This window comes from Gopherus flavomarginatus, chromosome 10 (assembly GCF_025201925.1).
Source record: "Gopherus flavomarginatus isolate rGopFla2 chromosome 10, rGopFla2.mat.asm, whole genome shotgun sequence".
NCBI lineage: Eukaryota > Metazoa > Chordata > Testudines > Testudinidae > Gopherus > Gopherus flavomarginatus.
In genome coordinates, this window is record NC_066626.1 from 56362083 (window position 1) to 56385825 (window position 23743).

The 23743-nt window shown below is 42.7% G+C and overlaps 2 protein-coding genes across 2 annotated transcripts in view; one reads left to right on the forward strand and one right to left on the reverse strand.

The window, feature by feature from the left end:
• EPC2 (enhancer of polycomb homolog 2) overlaps window positions 1–23743 on the reverse strand; it is a 114454-nt gene that overhangs the window by 57295 nt on the left and 33416 nt on the right. The window contains exons 3-4 of the mRNA XM_050969221.1: window positions 10056–10201; window positions 603–809 (exon numbers count right to left, since the gene is read on the reverse strand). Coding sequence (XP_050825178.1) covers window positions 603–809; window positions 10056–10201 — 353 coding nt within the window. The remainder of the gene's footprint in view (window positions 1–602; window positions 810–10055; window positions 10202–23743) is intronic.
• On the forward strand, window positions 3489–5367 carry LOC127058884 (zinc finger and SCAN domain-containing protein 29-like). The gene is made up of 2 exons (XM_050969332.1): window positions 3489–3904; window positions 4784–5367. The coding sequence occupies exons 1-2, from the start codon at window positions 3529–3531 to the stop codon at window positions 5353–5355; spliced, it is 948 nt and encodes a 315-aa protein (XP_050825289.1). The 5' UTR covers window positions 3489–3528; the 3' UTR covers window positions 5356–5367.

The window sequence follows — 23743 nt, forward strand, 5'->3', positions numbered from 1 at the left end:
TCCTGGGAGTGACGGGTCCAGGAGTAGAGGTGATGTTGGGCAAGATACCACCAGAAGAGGGCAGAGAGTTAATTCCCAATATGACCAGTAAGAAGCACTGCAGTGGTGAGTTGCACCCCATCACACATCCAAGAAGCAGTTGAGAGGATGCATCACACCTTTCCCTCCCACTTGTGGCCAGGACAAGGAGGAGACTTAATACTCTTTTCTTCAGCTCAATTACCAGTTCCATCATAACCCTCTACCGCTGCATCCAACAACAATGGATAAGCATGCTAAATACATTTCTACTAAAATGATCAGGCACTGCACAGGAAACGGATTATAAAACCACAGTAGCAGGAGTATGACCTTTAGCTACTTTTATTATTAGACAACAGGCTAGATTACAATTCACTGTCAGTTTAACAAGGTTTAAATTTACTCAGGACATTAGACAGACACTATAATGATGAACAGAATACAAAAAGACTAGTTGATAGATAACAAATTTAGGCATATTATGGGGTTATCCTACAAAGTGCTGAGCACCCTGGTCTTTGCAGGATTGAGACCAAAGTGCTTAGCATGCTGCAGGATCCAGTCCTATATTCACAAATTACCTTCCGAGTCTGCATTTTCTCAGTTCTCCTCCGAAAGGCAACATAAGGGTCATTGTTGGTGGAGCCGTCCCTTTTTTCTTGTTTGATTTGAGGGATAAGGGATGGCCCCCTGCAGTTCTTACGTTTTCTCACCCAGTAGTCATAGACAGCTTTAATAAGGTAATCATCCTCATTTAGCAGCAATTTAGCTTCCTGAAGTGTTACAAGCTGAAAGAAAACACAAAGATGTAGTTTAGTAAGAACAGCAATGAGAAAGTCATTTACAATCTTCAGTCATCCTTCTTTCTAAAGCTTCCAGATAAATCTAACAATTCTCTTGCATTGAAAAGCTTGATTTGCACTATAACATGACGGTCATGTACTCAGCCTCAAAAGGAGTTCTGTGGCAGTGGCATATGAGGCAGGGCCGGCTCTACAGTTTTCGCTGCCCCAAGCAGCGCGCCGAATTGCTGCCCCGGGCGGGGGCGGGGGGAGGGAAGAGTCCCTGTGCCCTTAAGGAGACAGGCGTGTTTCTGCAGCAGTGGCAATTCGGCAGCAGCTTCTATGTTTAGCTGAAGCCGCCCCAGACAGCTAAACGTACCTGCTGCCCTAAGGGCACACAGACTGCGCCCCTTCCCCGCCCGCTGCGACAATTTGGCGCACTGCTTGGGGGCAAAACAAGGGGGACTGCCACCCCTGGCAGAATGCCGCCTCAAGCACCAGCTTGGAATGCTGGCGCCTGGAGCTGGCCCTGATATGAGGTAGCATTAAGCCTACCATCCACATTAAAGTAAAGAACATGATAAACATCAGCAGTGGAATTTTTTTTTGAAGTTATAAAATATGTTATATCTCCACAATAACCACTGCCACTTAGCACTAACACAATAATTTTGTCTATTCTGACTGCAATGAGTACTAGCTATGCAATCTATAGTAGTGCAAGGAGAGCAACGGCCAAAAAAAAAAAAAAAAAAAAAAAAAAAAAAATAGGGAAGTCAATAATTCTGTCCTTACACTACTATTATCCCCACAACACCCATATAGTAAGTTTGTGTCCAGTCTGCCTGGAATGAATACTAGCCTTAGTGGCCACACGTACCTGCTCACATGCCCATACAGTATCTACAGAGAAAAGTATATGTACTTCATTTATATATATATATAATTTGTATATAAATGAAGTACTATATATGTGCGCGCACTGGGAACAGGATTCCTTATTTATTATTTAATTTTGTTCTCTCTGCAAAGGAAAGTGGACTTTTGGCCAACCCTACCTGCTAATTATATTCCCACAAGGGGCTCCATTAATATGGACACCGAGGGGCGAGAGGCGTTGTCCTTTTGCTTACTCAGGTAACTCCTCAAATTGACTGACAGGAACATTTGGAATCTTTCTTCTGTTCAGCTAGCAACTGACTCTCACTGAACAGCTTCTAACTTCATCAGTAGGACTCACATTCCAAATAAAACTAAAATACAAACTATATACGAAGTAAGATTCTTAGGTGGATTCCAGTGTTTTGGAAGCCCTTACAGAAAAGCAATTTACAAGTGGGATCAAACTTGTTTCTGCTTGTGGGGATCCAACAATCTAGAAATTGTTTTTTGTCTAGGGGTTCCTAACACTCAGATTCAGTACTCTGAATCCTATACCCCAAAGTATCAGCAGAAGCTCGAGCGTCCACAAAATGGTCCATGAAGTTATGTAGAAAGCACCAAAAAGCTGCCTGACACATTTTCTCTACGCAGACACTCCCCACAAAGCAGTCACATTATAATCAGCAATTCTTAATGCCTCCATAGGACACACAAAACCCTCTGATATATATGCTTCCTTAACACAGACTCAAATCCATTAGGCAAGGACCAACAGAAAATGAATTTTTCTTGGCAAGAACACAAGAAAAACAAGGAGTCTGAAGCACTGACTTCTTTGACTTTACGTAGGTAAGGTTTCAGGACCTCAGTGGCATCTAGGAAATGCCAAGCTCCTTCAATACCAGAAGACGGCAGAGGCCTAAACGGAAGGAGAGTAATCTTTATATTCCTGTGCAACTCAGCATTCATCTTCAATGTAAAGCTGAGAATCAAGAGGTGTGTTACTTTAACACTGAAAAACCGGAAAGATGAATCACCACAAGGGGACTGCAAGTTCATCCTAATTATGGTTACCAGAAAGGTCATTTTAATTGAGAGCCAAAATAAGAGTAACCAATGTCAGTGTTTTACAAGAGATAAATACTCAATGTTTAAACACTACAGTAGCCAAGGAGAAACAATTATTTGTTTAGCCAAAACCTGTTCCAACTGTTCTGAAAAAATCTGGCTACTAAGGGATGCAAACCCACCTAGTGTCTCTCCACAGCTCTCTTACTACTGAACCCGACTTCTCAACATACTCAGGCCTTGTCTACACTACAGAGTTGCAGCGCTGGTGAGGGGGTTACAGCGCTGCAACTTAGGATGTGTACATACTTGCACAGCACGGCCAGCGCTGCAACTCCCTGTTTGCAGCGCTGGCTGTACACCCGGTTGAGCCTCGGGTGTAGAGGATCCAGCGCTGGTGATCCAGCGCTGGTCAGCAAGTGTAGACACCCACCAGCGTTTTTATTGACCTCCGTGGCATAAGCAGGTATCCCAGCATACCTTAGAAGCCTCTCTGGTAATCATGCAAACTCCACTGCCCTGGGCTCACCTGACCCCTCCTTTAAATGCCCCGGGAATTTTAAAAATCCCCTTCCTGTTTGCTCAGCCAGGTGTGGAGTGCAATTAAGCAATCAATCACTCAGCGACCATGCCTCCACGCACCAAACGAGCCCCAGCATGGACCAATGCAGAGCTGCAGGACCTCGTAAGCGTTTGGGGAGAGAAGGCTGTGCAAGCACAGCTGCGCTTCAGAAGGAGAAATTATGATACCTATGGGCAGATATCGCAGTCCTTGATGAGAAGGGGCCATGAACGGGACGCGTTGCAGTGCAGGGTCAAAATTAAAGAGCTGAGGAGTGCTTACTGCAAAGCTCGTGAGGGAAATCGCCGCTCAGGAGCTGCCCCCACGACCTGCCGTTTTTACCAGGAGCTGGATGCCATACTTGGGTGTGACCCCACTGCCAATCCTAGGAGCACGATGGAGAGTTCAGAGCAGGGAGAAGTGGGGGAGGTTGTAGAGGACGGCGACAGTGAGGCTACTGGAGTGGAGGGAGACACCCCAGAGTCCCAGTACACATGCAGCCAGGAGCTCTTCTCAAGCCAGGAGGAGGCTAGCCAGTCGCAGCAGCTGGAAGTTGATGGTGAGGAAGAAGCTGAGGATCGTGCTCGGGGTAAGCAGATTTTTATATTTTGGGAGAGGAGGGTTTTGGTTATGGCTGCCTGCATGCATGCCTAAACGTGGAATAGCCCATTGATTTGCTCTATCACGTCTCTGTAATCTGCCTCGGTAATCTCTTGAAAAGTTTCAGCAAGAGCGTTTGCAATTTGCTTTCTCAAGTTGATCGGGAGAGCCACCGTGGTCCCTGTCCCGGTCAGGCTAACTCGTCCGATCCACTGTGCAGCGAGGGGTGGGGGGACCATGGCTGCACACAGGCAAGCTGCATAGGGGCCAGGGCGGTATCCACATTCCTGTAGAAGACCCTCCCTCTCTTCCCAGGTAACACACAGCAGTGATATGTCTGGCAGTAGGAAACCCTGTTGAGAGTTTAGGGATACTTGAGTGCAGGGCGCCAGGTTCGCGTTTCCCCAGCCCATGGCGCTCTGTTGTTAACTCCCCCCCTCCCAGCACGTAGCCAGCCACGCGGTGCGCTCCGGTGTTCCCCACCCCCCCTCCAAGCAGGCATCCAGCACCGCGGTGCTTCCCCCCCCCTCACCAGCAGGACGGCGTGAACGCGGACCAAAGAACACACACCCCCTCAAGCAGCTCAACACCTTCCTGTTCACTACTGTCCCCTCTTCAGGACACCAGCTACCTCCTGTACCCATTGCTGATGAACCCTAGTGACCCATTGGTCAATTCCCACTCCCAAGGGGAAATAGGGGCAAAACCACTCACTCCATTGCTCGCCATGACTTAGCTTGCCTGCCCTCTCTGTGTTATGTGAGGTATGTGAGAAGGATGCTACCAAAAGTCTAAAAAGTCCTTCAACGTGTGATAATAAACAATGTAGCCTCTGTGTATTACATGGTTCTCTCTCTCTTTTTTCTAGTGACCTTGACTACTGCAGCCGGATCACCGGCCTCATGTAGGTTGCAGAACTTGAGACGGAATCCTAGAAAATCAAAAGAGGAATTGATCAAATCTGTTATGAGCCACTACAACAGAGAAAGTAGGAAGACACAGGAATGGAGAGAGAAGATGTATGAATGGAGAGAGAGTGTACATGAATGGAGAAAGAGTGTACATGAATGGAGGCAAACAGAAAGCAGGAGAAAGGAATTGTCTGCCAAAAAAACCACAAAGCAGATGATAAGCCTCCTGGCTCGCCAAACTGAGTCTTTCGAGTCTCTTGTAGCCATGCAGACAAATATGTACCGTGGTAACCCACAGCCCTCCCAAAGCCCTCTTCCTTGTTCCCCAGTATTTCCACAAAACAACTTTCTCCAGCAGCCAGTTCCTTATTATCCCCAGCTGCCCCCAACACCTGTACGATCACCTACCAGCCCTGATAACTATAATTCTTACCCTGTTCACTCCACCCCCATTATTCTGCAGCATAGTAATCCTGAAGTGCAGCAGACATTGAATAGTGATCAAAATAGGGCATATTCAAACCTGTGAATGTACAGTCCACCACCCGAACCCCCTTGCCTGTTATGTACTCTATGTTGAATAAAGGTTTTTTTTCTTTTTCACTACGTTATATTATTGCTGTAAGTGGTAAATATTATACACCAAGGTAAAGCAAAGCACATCAAATGCATCAAACATTACTGTTGGCTCTCAGCATCAAATTGCTCCCTTAAAGCATCCCTAATCCTTGAAGCCCTTTCCTGGGCCTCCCTATTAGCCCTGCTCTCTGGCTGAGCAAACTCATCCTCTAGGCATCGAACCTCGGAGGTCCATTCCTCACTGAATCTTTCACCCATCCCTTCACAAATATTATGGAGGGTACAGCACGCGGATATAACAGCGGTGATGCTGCTTTCCACCAAATCTAGCTTCCCATAAAGACAGCGCCAGCGTGCTTTCAAACGGCCAAAAGCACACTCCACAGTCATTCTGCACCGGCTCAGCCTGTAGTTGAACCGGTCCTTGCTCCTGTCAAGCTTCCCTGTATATGGTTTCATGAGCCAGGGCATTAAGGGGTAAGCAGGGTCTCCAAGGATCACAGTGGGCATTTCGATGTCCCCTACTGTGATCTTACGGTCTGGGAAAAAAGTCCCGGCCCTCAGCCTCCTGAACAGGGAACTGTTCCTAAAGATGCGTGCATCGTGCACCTTTCCAGGCCATCCTGAGTAAATGTCAGTGAAACGCCCACAGTGATCCACAAGCGCTTGCAGAACCACGGAGAAATACCCCTTGCGATTAACGTACTCTGATGCCAGGTGGGGTGGTGACAATAGGAATATGCGTCCCATCTATTGCCCCTCCACAGTTAGGGAACCCCATTTCTACAAAGCCATCCACAATGTCCTGCACGTTCCCAAGAGTCACGGTTCTTCTTAGCAGGGTGCGATTAATGGCTGTGCAAACTTGCATCAGCACCATTCCAACGGTAGACTTTCCCACTCCAAACTGGTTCGCCACCGATCTGAAGCAGTCTGGAGTTGCCAGCTTCCAGATTGCAATAGCCACCCGCTTCTCCACTGGCAGGGCAGCTCTCAATCTCGTGTCCCTGCGCCGCAGGGTAGGGGCGAGCTCAGCACAAAGTGCCATGAAAGTGGTTTTTCTATCCGAAAGTTCTGCAGCCACTGCTCGTCATCCCAGGATTGCAAGACGATGTGATCCCACCACTGAGTGCTGGTTTCCCGAGCCCAAACACGCCGGTCCACGGAGCTGAGCACGTCTGTTACTGCCACAAGCAATTTACTGTCTTCACAGTGAGGCGATTCAATATCATCGTCTGACTCCTCACTGTCACTGTCACTCTCACTTTGCAGCTGAAGGAATAGCTCCACTGCCATGCGCGATGTGCTGGCAACATTCATCAATAAGGTCGTCAGCTGCTCAGGATCCATTTATAACAAAAATTGCAGAAAAAGCGCTGTAGAATCACAATGCCGCCAAACTGCTCGGAATGTGTAGCAAAGCACCACGGGGCGTTGGAACAGGAAGCGGAAAGACACTCACACTTCCTTCCCCTTCCCACAAGCCACAGCGCCGAAATGGGACGAGGTGCTCTGTGGGATAGCTGCCCACAATGCACCACTCCCAACAGCACTGCAAGTGCTGTAAATGTGGCCACACTGCAGCGCTGGTTGCTGTAAGTGTGGCCACTCTGCAGCACTGGCCCTATACAGCTGTACTAACACAGCTGTAACTACCAGCGCTGCAAAACTGTAAGTGTAGACATGGCCTGAGAGACAGACCTTAATCTAGTTAAAGAAACTCCAAGAACATAGGGAACAGAGCACCACTTTGATCTTTTAACTCCTAGCACTGGTGCAAACCAAAAGAGTATTCCAACTGGAACTGTGGACCATGGAGATAGTCAACTTTCTAAATCTCAGCTAAGTGTCTGCCTCACTTTGAGAGACAGCCCCAGATGTTTCAAGGTTTGCTTCTCACACACCAATCCTTTCAATGTAGTTTTCCTTCTGCAGTAAAATGAAATGGCCCTGGAGACATCAAATCCAAAAAGAGAGGGCCCTTGTTGATTAGATCAGATCATCAGTTAACTAGCTTGAATTGTAAGGCCAGGCAAGAGACACTAGAATCAATATTCCTTCATCGCCCTTTACTTTTTAACACAATCCTTGGGGGATTCACTTCATTTCCCTCCAAATCAAACTCATCAAGACTGATAGCTTTACAACTCAGTTAATCGCTTGCAAATTGAGGGCTCCTACTAGGACTGTTATTCTTAAGGCTCTGAGATTCTTCCCCATTTATTCTAAGAGAACAATCTTCTCTGACTCAGGTTCTATTGCTGGTGAGCATCTGGCACATAACAAACAAGACCACCTTAGTTTTGTTAATTGAAGGACTGACTAGCTTGGAGACTGTCTCCTAGAACAACATTAATGCTAGTCTCACTGCTCTGAGCTCAAGGACTGACATATGCATCCCTTTCTTGCCTGGGCCATGTCTCCTGGGCTTTTCCCCAATTCCAAAAACTGGTGTTGCTGGTGATGACTGTCCTGTGGGGCTCCTGCACTGGAAGGGCTTTCAGTAAAATTCTCTGGGAATTCCCACAGGCAGAGATGTGTCTGATCATGTTGCCAAGAACAGACGCATGCAGTTCTCCTAACTGAGCCCCGAGAGTCAGAAAAGCACTTAAGAGATGACAAGAGTGCTTCCAGGCCCATTGCACCAGTTCTATGAACAAAATCATAACTCAATACTTGTTCAACTTATGGAAACTTTCTCCCTGGACTTCCTTACTTTTTCACTCTCCTGCAAAGAGTATTAATGGTAGTACTAAAGAGAGCCCCCAGATGTATAATTTACCGAGGTGGCATGAACTGTATTCAGATCCAGCTGTGAAAGGTACAGGGGCTTCTCAGCCCTTTCCCTACCATGTTTCTCACTATGGTTGGCTTCAGCTTCCCAGCAAGATCCAGCACCAGCTGGAGATCCTATCCACTGTCTACTCAAGGGTAGAAAAAAGGAGATGTGACCACTGTAAGGCCATTCTGCTCCCTGGAAAGGGTACACACAGTCAACACCACACAAGGAGCACCTCGTGAGTGTCCTCTTCTGAAGCTCCATCTTTAACTAGCTACGAGATTCATTGAAGCATCTTATCCATGGCAAACATAGAAAACAGGCTGGTTAATGAAGACATGTTGCTAACTGAAGAGAAAAAGGAGCCAAAATCTTCCTTCGGTCCTTTTGTGGAGCTACCCAACTAAGCAAAAATGGAACACCAACCTAACTTCCCATTTGCTGGAATCCCCGTGACAAGGTGTAAAAGCACTCTGGCATGAGAGAGGTGATGATCTAACCAGAGTTATAAAAGAAAAACAGAAGCTGGTGCAAAAGAGGGAATTATAGAGGAAGTGCATGTTCTTTCTCCAACCAACTGGCTGAAGTGCAAAAGGTCACATGTGTTTATTACCAAGTAGTTTAAGTTGATTTGTTCTTGTTTTGAGTTTTATTTTTTTTAAATGAAGCATGCCTGAAAAAAGGAATATGAAGTGACCAGTCACTGGGATTTTTATTTTTCCTTTCCTGATTTGTGAGTCTTCACATCGTCTTACACGCCCTACAAACAGAAGAGTAATCTGTATCTACAACCTGCAAGATGAGGGTTTAAAAGAAAATTTTAAAAAAGAAATAGATCTATCTCAGTAACTGATTAGTTTATTCACCTGACACTCCATCAGATTATATATAGTTTATTATTGTTAAGGTCAAAAATATCCGCAGAATTACCTTTCCTAATTGTAGTGTAATATAGAGAAACTATTTAAGAAATTTCTAATACATGTTTTGCATATTTAGGGTAAAACATTAAAATAGTAAATCATTAAGGGATTTTTATAAAAGACACAGCTCCAATTAGAATCCAAACTCAGAGCTGGAGGGACGTGCACCGCCAATTTACTGAGCACTCAACTCCAGCTGAAGTTCTACGATTTCCACTGAAGTCAACAGAAACAGAGTGCTCCCCAATTTGCAGGATCAGGAATTAAGTTTGGAAAGTAAACTAAAGCGACTAAAGATTAGCCTGCAACAACAGAAAAATCCTGGGTTTAGCTTGTTTTGGGCTTTTTGGTTTTCTTTTTAAATTAGAATACACATTTAAAGAGTTAGTTTCCCCCCCCTCCCCCAAAGTAACGGAATTTAAGGCCAAAAGGAACCACTAGAGCATCTAGTCTGACCTCCTGGATATCACTGGCCACTACCACCACCCGCACACTAAACCCAAAGTTAGACCAAAGAAAAGGAATGCTAAGGAAAATCAGGATGTGCATGCAAAAAACTGTCAATCTACTAAAGCTGATATCTCTAACATTGATATTGACAAAATAGGATGACAGACATCCTCTTCTATTGCACTAAATTTTGGAGTTCAATGAGGACATTAAAAACAAAAACAAAAAACTATTTCACTTACCATTTTCATTCTAGGTAATTAAACGTTTAGTGACTCTACCTGCCTAACAAGATAAAGAAGAGTACTATGGTTTTATGAACACACACTATGGATCTGGGGTTGCGTTTTTCAAACAACTAGTGGGAAGCATAGTAGTGATACTCAAAGGTTAAGAAAAACATATAAAAGATTAAATAGAAGTGAAACAAAATCGAAACATTAATGAGAATGATTATCCGTAAAAGAAGAGACGATTATTTCTTAAAGAGTGCAATACCTGATTAGAACTGGCTTTTTCAAGCCTGTCAATCATAATTTCAAACTGTAGCGGCTTGATTTCCATCTTCCGATTGAGTCTGTTTAATAACGTCTCATCTTCAGAGTCCATATCGTAATCTGGTTGCTCATTGTCCAGATTAAAGGCTGAAACAGAAACGTATAAAAACAGCTCTTAGTTACAGAAGTCACTTATTTATGTTAAGGATTCCAAATTAAGATATTACAGTAACGTATCACCATTTTTAGCTGCAAATTAACACCCTTCAAACTAGCTGACCTCTTATGTCTTTTAAGTGTGTAAGTTTCTCATTATCTGTTAATTTTAATGTTTTCCAATATTCTTATATATTTAATTTAAATTAAAACCTACTTTTCTTTAGTATGTATTCAGCAAAGGAGAAAAGGTCAGAGCCAAGTTATATTAATATCAGATGCTGAATTATTAAGAGATTGAGTCACTTTATACATCAGTCACCATAAGATTTACTAGGAAAAAAATAAAATAAAATCTAATTTAAAATTGCATTAAAAATCAGAGTTATTTAACATTTTACCCAGGCCAGCTTAACTTGTCTCCCTTCAACCCACAAAAGCAAAAAAATGTCAAGTGGCGCTAAAATTCTGTCGACAAACTCATGTGCAAATTTTTCTGAAAGATTAAATTACTATAATTTTCAGATGCAACCCTTACTCAGACACAAGGGACATGAAAAATAGAGCTCCAATGTAATTTTAAACTGACTATTGTTCCTATCTGAGATGACTTAGATAATTAGCGTGTGTAACATATTGTGGGTTTGTTTGTTTTTTAATTTTTGTATCGTGTTTATAAAAAGGCTCGATCAATATCAATGGAAATTAAGGCACTACTAACACCAAAAACAGGTACAGCATAGGAAGAATGAAAAAGCAACCAAATCTCTTCTCCTCTTCCCTCCCCAATGATACTGCCCTGATAACATGCCCCAGGCTTGACCTGGAAACATTGTTTCTTTAGAACTTAGAGCATATCTTCAGCTTTCATGCATATTAAATCTTTGTCAGTTAAGATGTAATCCAGACAGGACAAGTATCAGGTAGATAATGCAGCAAAGCCAGTTCATTTCAGATAGATTATTCAAGTCCTAACGACAGCAAGAACCTTCAATCAGTGCTAACATTCAATTAGTGAATGTTTCAAACTAGGAACCTAAAAGGTTGAAAATGGGATAAGGAGTCTTTCAGTTCCCCAAATCATTTAATTTTTATGATTACTGCAGTAGAACCATTGAAGGCTTATGTTAAAATAAATTTATTTACCTTAGGGAAAGAAATCCATTCAAACAAACTTTAGTATTTAATTCAGAACTGAATATAGGCGCTGTGCTATAAATACACAAATGATAATTAATAATACTATTTATTAAGTACTGAGTCACTGAAACTGTATTTAAAAATAGTTCCATGATGTGTGTCAAAAGTTTACACAAGATTTCATTCAGATGGAAATCTGATAATCAATAGAATTTATTACTTAGAAAAAGACTTGAGGATGTTACAGTTCACAACACTAGATCCTAGTTTCTCAAAGAAAGTCTATAGGAATCCATCAAAGTTCATAGACTGAAAAGATGAAAACAGAACTATGAATTGGTAAAATATTATGGAAAATGGTACTTATAAAATCATGCAAACCTGCACCTTCATTCATCCACACTAAAATAAAAACAGTTTAAATAAAAAGCCAGCAGTCTTTCCTGTTTAGAGCTTTAGAACTTCAGTGGTGACACTTCATATTACCAAGATTTCATTATCTGAAATATGTATTAAAGTTTTGGAAGAATTCGTAAAAGATGTGGAGGAAATTTCTACTGCGAATTAGCTGGGTCTAGAGTTGTTGGAGGGGGGAAAAAAGCCATGTTTTCAGTGTTGCCAACTCCAGAAATTTTATCATGAGTGCTGTGGTATTTTATGTTTTCCCTTAAATACCTAGCCCCTGGAGATGTATGGTTTACATGAGACTCTCAACTCTCATTAAAGAAGCGTGCAGCCCTCATGGATGCAGAAAAAAAACCAGAACAAACAAACTAATGGTTCAGACATCAGAAAGCAAATAAAAGAATAACAATTTTATAATCTTATGATTTTTAAGATGCAATTTCTTGGGGGGGGGGGGGGAGAGAGGGCTGATGTATACATTTTGAACCGTTGGGGCAGATTATGCTCAGGTCTAAATTAGGGCTGTCGATTAATCGCAGTCAACTCACGTGATTAATTCAAAAAAAATTAACTGAGATAAAAAATTGTGATTAATCGCTTCGTTAAACAATAGAATATCAACTGAAATTTATTAAATATTTTTGATGTTTTTCTACATTTTCAAATATATTGATTTCTATTACAACACATAATACCAAGTGTACAGTGCTCACTTTACATTATTATTACTACAAATATTTTCACTGTAAAAATGATAAAGATAGTGTTTTTCAATTCACCTCATACAAGTACTGAAGTGCAATCTCTATCATAAAAGTGCAACTTGCAAATGTAGATTTATTTTGTTACACAACTGCACTCAAAAAACAATGTAAAACATTAGAGTCTACAAATCCATTCAGTCCTATTTCTTGTGCAGCCAATCGCTAAGACAAACAAGTTTGTTTATATTTATGGGACATAATGCTGCCCGCTTCTTATTTACAATGTCACCTGACAGTGAGAACAGGCATTTGCATGGAACTTTTGTAGCCAGCAATAATAAACATTTGTATGCTATATTCATGGTTTGGCCATCATTCCAGAGGTCATGCTTCCATGCTGATGATGCTTGTTAAAAAAAAAAAAAGTGTTCATTACATTTATGACTGAACTCCTTGGGGGAGAATTGCATGTCTCCTGCTCTGTTTTACCCACATTCTGCTATATATTTCATGTTATAACAATCTTGGATGATGCCACAGCATGTTATTTGTTTTAAGAACGCTTTCACTTCTGATTTGACAAAACGCAAAGAAGATATTAATGTGAGATTTCTAAAGATAGCTACAGCACTCAACCCAATGTTTAAGATTCTGAAGTGCCTTCCAAAATCTGAGTGGGGTGAGGTGTGGAGCATGCTTTCAGAAGTCTTAAAAGACCAACACTCCGATGCGGAAACTAGAGAACTGAACCGCTAAAAAAGAAAATCAACCTTCTGCTGATGGCATCTGACTCAGATAATGAAAATGAATTTGCATCGGTCTGCACTGATTTGGATCATTATCGAGCAGAACCCATCATTGGCATGTCCTCTGGAAGGGTGGTTGAAGCTTGAAGGGACGTATGAATCTTTAGCGCATCTGGCACGTAAATATCTTGCAATGAGGGCTACAACAGTGCCATGCAAACACCTGTTAACACTTTCAGGTCACATTGTAAACAAGCAGCAGGTAGCATTATCTCCTGCAAATGTAAACAACCTTGTTTGTCTTAGTGACTGGCTGCAAAAGAAGTAGGACTGAATGGACTTGTAGCTTCTAAAGATTTACATTGTTTTATTTTTGAATACAGATATGTTTTTGTACATAAGTCTACATTTATAAGTTCAACTTTCATGATAAAGAGATAGTTCTACAATACTTGTATTAGATTAATTGAAAAATACTATTTCTTTTGTTTTTTACTGTGCAAATATTTGTAATAAAAATAATCATATAAAGTGAGCACTGTACACTTTGTATTCTGTGTTGTAATTGAAATCAATATATTTTAAAATGTAGAAAACATTAAAAAATGTTTAAATACATGCTATTCTGTTATTCTTTAATAGTGCAATTAATTTTTTTAAATCGTTTGACAGCCCTAGTCTAAATGTTTCATTTATTTTTAATTTGGGGAAGGAGTACTGTACTTGCAAGAAAAAAAAGAAAATACTGATTTGTTCAGTACACTTAATGAGGGGGATCTAAAAATATGCCTTAACATGGTCTTAATCACATTAATAGGTTTTTTGGTAATAGATTAATTGCAATGGATTTAAAATTTTGTGGGCTCAGTTAGAATCTACTTTTGAAATGCCTTTATTTTATTTTAAAAATAAACTGAGGTTGCTGGGAAAGAAATGCTATTGTACCAGAATATCTTTTCTCATACCAACGAATCAGAAATTAACAAAAGGGATCTTACTTCTATTGTGCTAAAAGTAATTGATTATACTTAACACAGTGAGCCTAGGGGCAGAAATTTAGTAAAAACCCTTGCCTTCTAATTTTAATAGATTCATGTTTTACACAATATACAAATTAGATTATCCACTTTTAGAATACTGATTCTAGACCAAAGAATTATATTAAGACTATATTCCTTTCTACATCTTTACTGTTCAAAACATTAATATCTAAACCAGGGGTCGGCAACCTTTCAGAAGCGCCGAGCCGAGTAGTCCTTTATTCACTCTGATTTAAGGTTTGGCGTGCCAGTAATAAACATTAACATTTTTAGAAGGTCTCTTTCTATAAGTCTATATTATATAACTAAACTATTGTACGTAAAGTAAACAAGGTTTTCAAAATGTTTAAGCAGTGTCATTTAAAATTAAATTAAAATGCTGATCTTACGCCGCTGGCCTGCTCAGCTCGCTGCCAGCCTGGGGTTCTGTTCACCTAGGCCGGCAGTAGGCTGAGCAGGGCCTGCGGTGGGACCCCAGACCCGGGGGGGGGGGGGGGGGAAGGTTTCAGGGGTCAGGGCAGAGGGCTGGGGTGGGAGCAGTTCAGGGATCAGGGCAGAAGGCTGGGTGTGTGGGGGGTGTAGGGCAGAAGGCTGGGTGTGTGTGGGGGGTCAAGGGTCAGGGCACAGGGCTGGGGGGGGTTCAGGGCAGAGGGATGGGGCTGTGGGGATGCAGGGCAGAAGGCTGGGTGTGTGTGGGGGGGTCAAGGGTCAGGGCAGACAGCTGGGTGGGGGGGTTCAGGGCAGAGGGATGGGGCTGTGGGGATGCAGGGCAGAAGGCTGGGTGTGGGGGGGTCAAGGGTCAGGGCAGAGGGCTGCGTGTGGGGGGGGTTCAGGGCAGAGGGCTGGGGTGTGTGGGAGGTGCAGGGAAGAAAGCTGAGTGTGTTGGGGTGGGGGGCTTCATGGCAGAAGGCTAGGGTGTGTGGGAGGTGCAGGGCAGAAGGCTGAGTGTGTGGGGGAGGGTGTCAAGGTATGGGGCTGGGGTGTTCGGCTCGTGAGGGTGCTCCCAGCCCCCTGCCCTGAGTCGCTCAGGGCAGAGGGCTGGAAGGGATATGCCCTGTTCCACCCCTTCCCCCAAGGCTTCGTCCCTACCTCTCTCTGCGTCCTGTACGGAGCTGTGTGCACGCTGCCGCTCTTCCCTCTCCTACTTGCTAGGGCCAGCAGCTGATTGGAGCAGGGAAGAAGAGGGGGCGGGTCAGAAAAGCACCACGCTGGGGGAAGCAGCCGGGGAGGGGGAAGCTTGGCTGCCACAGAACCAAACATCTGCCTCCTGCCCCCGCAGGGGAGAACTGCCTGCGGGGGGGCTAAGTGGCACTGGGACCGCGGCAGGCAGCTGCGTGCCGCTCAAAATCGGCTTCCGTGCGGTGTTTGGCACGCATGCCGCAGGTTGCCGACCCCTGATCTAAACAAAGACATAATAGCGATGTAAGAGTGCCACTACAATTAAGTTTACATCTTAGTATCTTTCTAAATCATCAAACATCAACATGCTTAGTCAGATTTCTTTGAAATCTGGTATGCCTTAGAAGGGTGCAGGGTAGGCTTAGTGAAACAATCATTGGTGCTATGGGTTCTTGAGAGATGAACCCCACCATCACCTGCCATTTTTAAAACACTTTCCAGGTGCCACCTCCTTCCCACTCTGCCCAAGGAGAGATCAGTCTGTGTGATGTCGATCAAAACGGTGTCAATCTGTTGAGATTTATTCAAGGTTGTTCATAGAATCAGAGACATATAGGACTGGAAGGAAACTCACTTAGTCATCTAGTACAGTCTCCAGTACCAAAGCTGAGCTAAGTATTATCTAGACCTTCACTGACAGGCATTTGTCTAAATTGTTCTTAAAAACCTCCAATGACAAAGATTTCACAACCTCCCTAGGTAATTTGTTCCAGTGCTTAACTGCCCTTACAGTTGGGAAGTCTTTCCTAATATCTAACCTAACTCTCCCTTGCTGCAACTTAAGCCCATTACTTTTTGTCCTGACCTCAGTGGTTAAGGAGAACAATTTATCACCCCTCCTCTTTATAACAACCTTTTATGTATTTGAACACTTATGCCCCCTCAGTCTTGTCTTCTCCAGACTAAACAAACCCAGTTTTTTCAGTCTTTCCTTGCAGGTCATGTTTTCTAGACCTTTACTCATTTTTGTTGCTCTTCTCTAGTCCAATTTGTCCACATCTTTCTCAAAGCGTGGTGCCCAGAATTGGGCACAACACTCCAGTTGAGGATTTATCAGTGCAAAGTAGAGCGGAAAAATTACTTCTTGTGCGTTGTTTACAATACTCTTGTTAATACATCCAGGATGACGTTCAGTTTTTTTGCAACAGTATTAGTCTGTTGATTCATTTAGTTTGTGATTCACTATACCCCCAGATCCTTTTCTGCAGTTTTCTTCCTAGGAAGTCATTTCCCAACATGTATTTGTGCAACTGATTATTCCTTCCAAGTATAGTACTTCGCCTTTGTCCTTACTGAACTTCATCCTATTTTATTTAGACCTTTTCTCCAGTTTGTCAAGATCATTTTGAATTCTAAACCTACCCTCCAATGTGCCTGCAATCCCTCCCACATTGGATTTGTCCACAAACTTTATAAGTGTACACTCTATACCATTATCCAAGTCACTGATAAAGATATAGACTCAGGACAGATCCATGCATGACCCCAACTTGATATGCTTTTCCTGCTCAATTGTGAACTATTGATAACTACTCTGACTACTCTTTTCCAGCCAGTTGTGCACCTACCTTACAGTAGCTTCATCTAGGATATATTTCTCTAGGTTTTGTATTTTTTTATAAACAGGTCAGGTGTGACAGTGTCAAAAGCCGCACTAAAGTAATCCACTGCTTCCCCCCCATCCACAATGCTCGTTACCCTGTCAAAGAAGGATATTAGCTTGGTTTGACATGATTTGTTCTTGATAAATCCATGCTGTTAATTACCTTATTTTCTTGTAAATGCTTACAAATTACTGTATGTACTCGATCAAGCCGGTTCGTTTATAAGCCAATCCCCACCAAGACGAATAAGTAAAAATGGAAAATTTTTATAACCCGTTCATAAGCCGACCCTATAATTCAGAGGTCAGCAAACTTTGGCTCCTGGGCCATCAGGATAAGCCACTGGTGGGCTGAGATGGTTTGTTTACCTCAAGCATGGAGGTAAACCTAAGTAAACAAAGTGTCCTGGTGTGCCAGCTGCTTACCCGCCAGGACAGCAATTGGTGGGGAAACTTTGGAGGGTGGGGGGGCAGAAGCTAGGAGTCAGAGGAGTAACCCCTGTGACCACCCCATACATGACCCCACCCCTAACCCGGGACCCCCACACTCTCCCCGTCCCATCCCTTCCCACTTTATCTGGGGAGGATGTCTCTGGGTACGTCCAGGCTACCAGCCATATCGGGGGGGGGATCGATTTATCAGGGATCAACATATCGCATCTCATCAAGACATGATATATCGATCCCCGAACGTGCTCCCCGTTGACTCCAGAACTCCACCAGAGCGAGCAGCAGTAGCGGAGTCAATGGGAGCGGCAGCCATCAATCCTGCGCCACGAGGATGGGAGGTAAGTCAGAATAAGATACATCGACTTCAGCTACGGTATTCCCATAGCTGAAGTTGCGTATCTTACATCGACACCCCCAACCCCCTGTGTAGACCAGGCCTCTGGCTTGGCTGGAGCTGCTCCAGTAGGCTGAGTAGTGTGGCCGCAGCCTGCTCTGTCAGGCCAGACCAGGCAGCACAGCTGCAGCATGTTCCAGCGGGCTGGGCCAGGTGGCACGGCCGCAGTGTGTTCTGGGGGGCAGGGCTGAGTGGCACTGCTGCAGCCTGACAGCCCCAGAGCTGCAGCTGCTTTGGAGGCTGGGGGAAGAGCAGCGTGGCAAGAAAAAGAGAGACTCTGGCCCCACCTCTTCCCTTGTGTGTCTGCTGGCTGTGCTGCCTCTCCTTGCTCCCTTTGTTGGGGGGAAGGAGCTGTGTCCCACCTCTCCCTCTCTATACCTGTTCATAAGCCGACCCCCTTCTCTGGTGCATCCCTTTTTTATTAAAAAAAAAACCAGCTTATGAATGAGTATATATGGTAATTGTTTGATTCATTATCTTTCCAGGTACCAACGTTAAGCTGACTGGTCTATAATTACCTAGGGTATCCTTATTCCCCTTTTTACAGATAAGTACTATATTTGCCTTTTTCCAATCCTTTGGGGTCTCTCCCCTTCTCAAAATAATTTCTAATGGTTCGAAGATCTCTTAAGCCAGTTCCTTAAGTAATCTAGGATGTATTTCATCATGGTCTGCTGACTTGAAGGCATCTAACTTATTCTTTCCCTATTTCAGCCTCAGATCCTATCCTATTAACAATGATGTTCCCTATGTAGTCATACAATCTCTGCTACCTTTTTTGGTGCCATTATGGCATTTTCTGTTACTGTCTTTCCCTCCTAATCCAGGAATGGGCCTAACCACTCCTTGGTCTTCCTTTTGTTTCTCACATCTTTGTAAAATGCTTTCTTGTTAACTTTTATATTCCTAGCTAGTTTAATCTCGTTTTGTGCCTTGGCCTTTTTAATTTTGACCCTACATGCTTGTGTTGTTTTTTTTTTTTTATATTCATCCTTCATAATTTGACATAGTTTCTACTTTTTGTATGACTCTTTTTTGAGATTCAGGTCATTGAAGATTTCCTGATTGAGCCAGGGTGGTCTCATCATTTTTCCTATCTTTCCTACGCACTGGGATAGTTTGCTCTTGTGCCTCTAATAATGTGTCTAAAAAACTACCAGCTCTCCTGAACTCTTTTTTCGCTTAAATTTACTTCCCATGAGATCTAACCTACCAGTTTGCTCAAGTCTGCCTTCTTGAAGTCCATTTTCTTTATTCTGCTGTTTTCTCTCCTATTGTTCCTTAGAGTCATGAAAGCTATCATTACATGATCACTTTCATCCAAGCGCCTTCTACCTTCAGATTCTCAACTAGTTCCTCCCTGTTTGTCAGAATCAAATCCAGAATAGCCTCTCCCCAGTCACCTTCTGTAATAAAAAGATGTCTCCAATATGTTCCAAGAACTTCTTGGATAATCTGTGCCCTGCTGTATTATTTTCACAAGAGATGTCAGGGTAGCTGAAGTAGGTAATCCACTTCCTAGAGAGAAACAGTAGCTAGGTTGATGGAATAATTATTTTATCAATTTAGCACTGTCTACACTGGGGGTTAGGTCAACTCTACTATGTCACTCAGGGATGTGGATTTTTCAACAGGGTGGTTAATGGAGATGGAGGGTAGGGAAGGAAAGAGGTTGGGGCTCAGGTGAGGGAGGCATGGCACCCTCAACCTTGCCTATGCACCGAACCCCCCTGCACCCCACAGTTCTGCCAGTGCACCCCAACACTGCATGAAAGCTAACTACGTATTGGAAGACCATTAATTGGGAAACTGGAGGGTTCGTGGCTGACTGGAAACGATGTACTGTATGGCAGTGAAACATTACTAGCTCTGAAACCTCAGTGTTTCTCAGAGATGGGATACATTTATTGGACAGGGGTCTAACTACCAGTCCTTTGGAATGGAAACCCACGCCAACCCTGTCACAAACAGCACCCTCCAACCACTGTGAAACAAAACCAGGAACGCTATTTCTCTGTTATACAGCTGTCTTTCAGGAACACTATTTCTCTGTTATACAGCTGTCTTTCACTCCAGGTACTATATGTGAGTTGATTATAGAATGGGAGGTATAAGAGAATAATGGCAACAGAAATACTGTATATCGGAGAGTGAAGATTTCAAAGAAAATTTGTCACTTGCTTGGTAGGGGGAGGTGTGAGTACAATAGTGGAGATGAGGCCAGCTTGGAGGAAGGACAAGGTGGCATGTCTGGGGAGGCACGTCTGGGGAGGCATGTCTGGGGAGGTCTGAAAGCAAAGAGAGTGGAGTGCTTGTACGCAAGGGGGAGAGAGGAGTGGCACTGGCTGAGTTTGCTAATTGCAAGATATTATATGTACACTTGCCTAAATGATTACTAACTCCAAACATCAACATATCTATGCCTGTTAAAAAAAAACTCATAAATTCAATGGCAAAAAGTATGTTAATGCACAGTTAAGATTGCTTGGTGGTATAGCTTTCCACTGCAGAACGCTGAGTTGCATAAAGCTCAAACTTCTGAAAAATCAGGAAATGCAGAGTTACGGTTGCCTTAACTCTGTCCTCTTTCAGCAATGTCCCAATATGTCTCATTAACACATGCCCTTTACTCTGCCAACCCCCAAGCTGCTGAAATGTACCATCTCTTCATCTTCTACAACCTATTTACTCTCACCCACAAGGTTCCATCTAACACTATTAAAGGACAAAAGGAAAAAGAAAGGTTTCCCAGGCACCTTCTTTTTATCGTCTCTGAGCAATGCTTCAATATGCACATACTCACACTATCCCTCTCGCTACAAGATTCGGATCCTGGCATACACTCACATACTTAGCCAAATCCACAGAAAAATTTTAGAATACCATATGTATAAGAGTCACTTTGCAATCTTTTACAACTCCTTTACCCTGAGGATACATCTACATTTGAGCTGGGAGGTGTGACTCCTAGCTAACATAGACGTACCGATGCTAGCTCTGCTCGAGCTAGCACACTAAAAAACAGCAGCATAGCCAGAGCAGCAAAGGCAGTGATTTGAGCTATCCTCCCGAGTATATACCCAGTGGAGTCCAGGGGGTTTGTACTCTGGCAACTAGCAAAAGCCACCACTCGTGCTACTCCAGTGCTATACTGATATTTTTAGCATACTAGCTCAAGCAAAGCTTGTGTGCGTATGTGTGTATGTCTATGCATTTGGGAATAACACTTAGCTCAAAAGGTAGATATCTCAACCTATGTGTTCACTTAACCATCATTAAAGCATTAGAATTATTTCATATGTCACCTCACTAATGACAATATTCTTTGTAACAAAAGCCCCACCACTGGCAATCTCCACAATGCTGTATAGAAATTATGAATACTACATCCTAAAAGACACCTATTTCCTTTCCTCATACATGAGAGGGTGCAAAACATAGAATTCCTCATATCACAACCATAGCTCTGTCACACTCCTCAAAGTAATCCACAGATCTCACAAACACACCTCTACCAAGCAGAGCTAACTACTATTGGCACCATTTAGTTCAGCAACACCTGATACTGACCACATTTGTTTTACCTGGAGTGCATGCAGCTAATAAATGCTCAGGCTGCTCTCATACCCCAGCTCACTATGGACAAAACTCTTTATAATAAAACCTCTGTGCCCTAATTATATAAATGTGCATAACTCTGCACTGAAATGATGCATGCTGGATCCTGAAGGTACACATGCAGCTGTTCCTTTTGCTGACATACAAAAGGAAACCTAGATCCACACGTCCTCATCTCACAAACACCCCCTTAGCAAGCAGGTCCAATTACTACCTCTCACATTTAGTGCTGGTAACCCTAACACACTGACTACACCTGTAGTGTATGCATATAATTCCCACTGGCTATTAAAAACTCCAAAGGAAAAGTGGCATGGGCAATCTTTTTTCCCCCCTCCTCCTCCTGTTTGTTCTTTAATAGTGTTATGTGGAATCCTGCGGGTGAGACAAAATACTTTGTAAAAGGAGATGGCACATTTCAGCCGCTGGGGCATTGGCAGAATAAAACTGTGTGTATTAAGAGGGTATGTTGGTGCATTGCCTAGCTTTTAAAAGTTTGAGTTTTGCTCAACTCAGCATTCTGCAAGGAGACAACATACCACCAAACAACCTTAACTCTGCATTAATGTTGTTTTTTACCACTGATTCTCTTTTACATTTAGGCCTGGTATACACTTAAAACTTGAATCAACAGACATAACTACAGCACTCAGGGGAGTGAAAAATCCACGTCTCTGAACCACATAGCTATGTCGACCTAACCTCCAGTATAGATGCAGATAAGTCAACAGAAGAATGCTTCTATCAATAAGCTGCTGTTGCTCAGGGAGGCAGAGTTCCCATAGCAACAAAAAAACCACACACCTTAATGCTGTATTCTGCATCTACGCTACAGGATTACAGAGAAGTAGCTATAGTGCCCGTAGCCTAGACATGACCTTAGTCTGTTCATCCTATCCAAACTAAGTCACAGCCCAAGATTTATTAAACCATAATTCACTATCAGAAGAGTAATTGCAATATGAATGGATTTCTACTTAAAATAAAAATATTAATTGGTTAATGTTGATACAGTTAACAAATCAGAAAAATTAACTTTGACTCTCTTTTGTGAACTGCTTGCTGACAGTGTAAACCATATGGATCTGAGTAGCAGCCCCTTGCAATAAGGATAGTCTATGAACAGTTTTTCTATCAATATAACTATTTTGGTTAGGCATGTGATTTGATTTGATTTAATTTAATTTTATTTAAGCCAAAATAATTTTATTGATACTATTTCCTTTGGTTGCTTCCTCACACTACTAACATCATCTCTGTCTTATCCAAAAGGGAGCTTCAGTCAACGCACCTTCATACAACTCCCAATTTTGGAAAAATACTAGGAAAGACAAGAAAATACACCACTCAGACATTCAGATAAGTCTGTCTCCATCTATATCCATAGACAGCTCAATGACACCTTGTAAACAACAGATTCATGGAGGCTGAAACATCTTTAAAGAATAAACACAAAGAATCAATAGAGCATCTATATCTGGCACAGGATGCAGATCAACAAAATCAACATAGCATGTATCATAAACAAGCCTAACAAATGGAGTCAAAGAGATCAGAGGACTCCTGTATTATCCAAGATACTTCAACGTAACTTTGCCAATAAATCCTTCCAATTTTTTTTTTTTTTCAAATAAAAAGAGGGTCAGGGTGATAACCAGCAAGGAAATCAGTGGCGAGAAAGGATTTCTTGAGTATGGACTTAATCAACCATTTGAAAAGTGCTTGGTTTCTTGCCTCCCAGAAAGGCATTGATAATTTCCACCAATAAGTAGACCCAGTGTCTTACCACAAGATTTTATTATTATTTTGATTTATTTGTAGTGTGGTAGTGACAAGGAGCCCCAGTCACAGACTAGCACCCCACTTACTAAGTGTTGTACAAACACGGAACCTAAAAATGGTCTATGCCCAAAGAGTTTACAATAATACAAGTGGGATGAGTCCAGTTTACAAACTGCCAACCTAAATACCTCAGAGAACATGACTATTCAACAACACAGCAAACAGTGACCTTACATTTGTTTCCCCCTAAAATGCATCTATTACCACACAGGCAGTCAATCCCATCCAAATCAGGGCAGTCTCAGGTATGACAAATTGAAAATTCTTTGCAGTAATAAATACGTGATTCTACATTTTTGCAAAACCTACACATATTCACCAAAATTACCTATAGCCCAGAATATTTCTGCAAGTTAGAACTTCACATACACTACAGTGAAGAGCCCATTCTTTACCTCCAACACAAACTCAG

Excerpts from the sequence above, each read along its gene's own strand:
- LOC127058884 (XM_050969332.1), top strand. The coding sequence starts at position 3,529 with ATGAGAAGGGGCCATGAACGGGACGCGTTGCAGTGCAGGGTCAAAATT. Across the intron at positions 3,905-4,783 it reads AGCTGAGGATCGTGCTCGGG|TGACCTTGACTACTGCAGCC; the intron begins GTAAGCAGATTT and ends TCTTTTTTCTAG.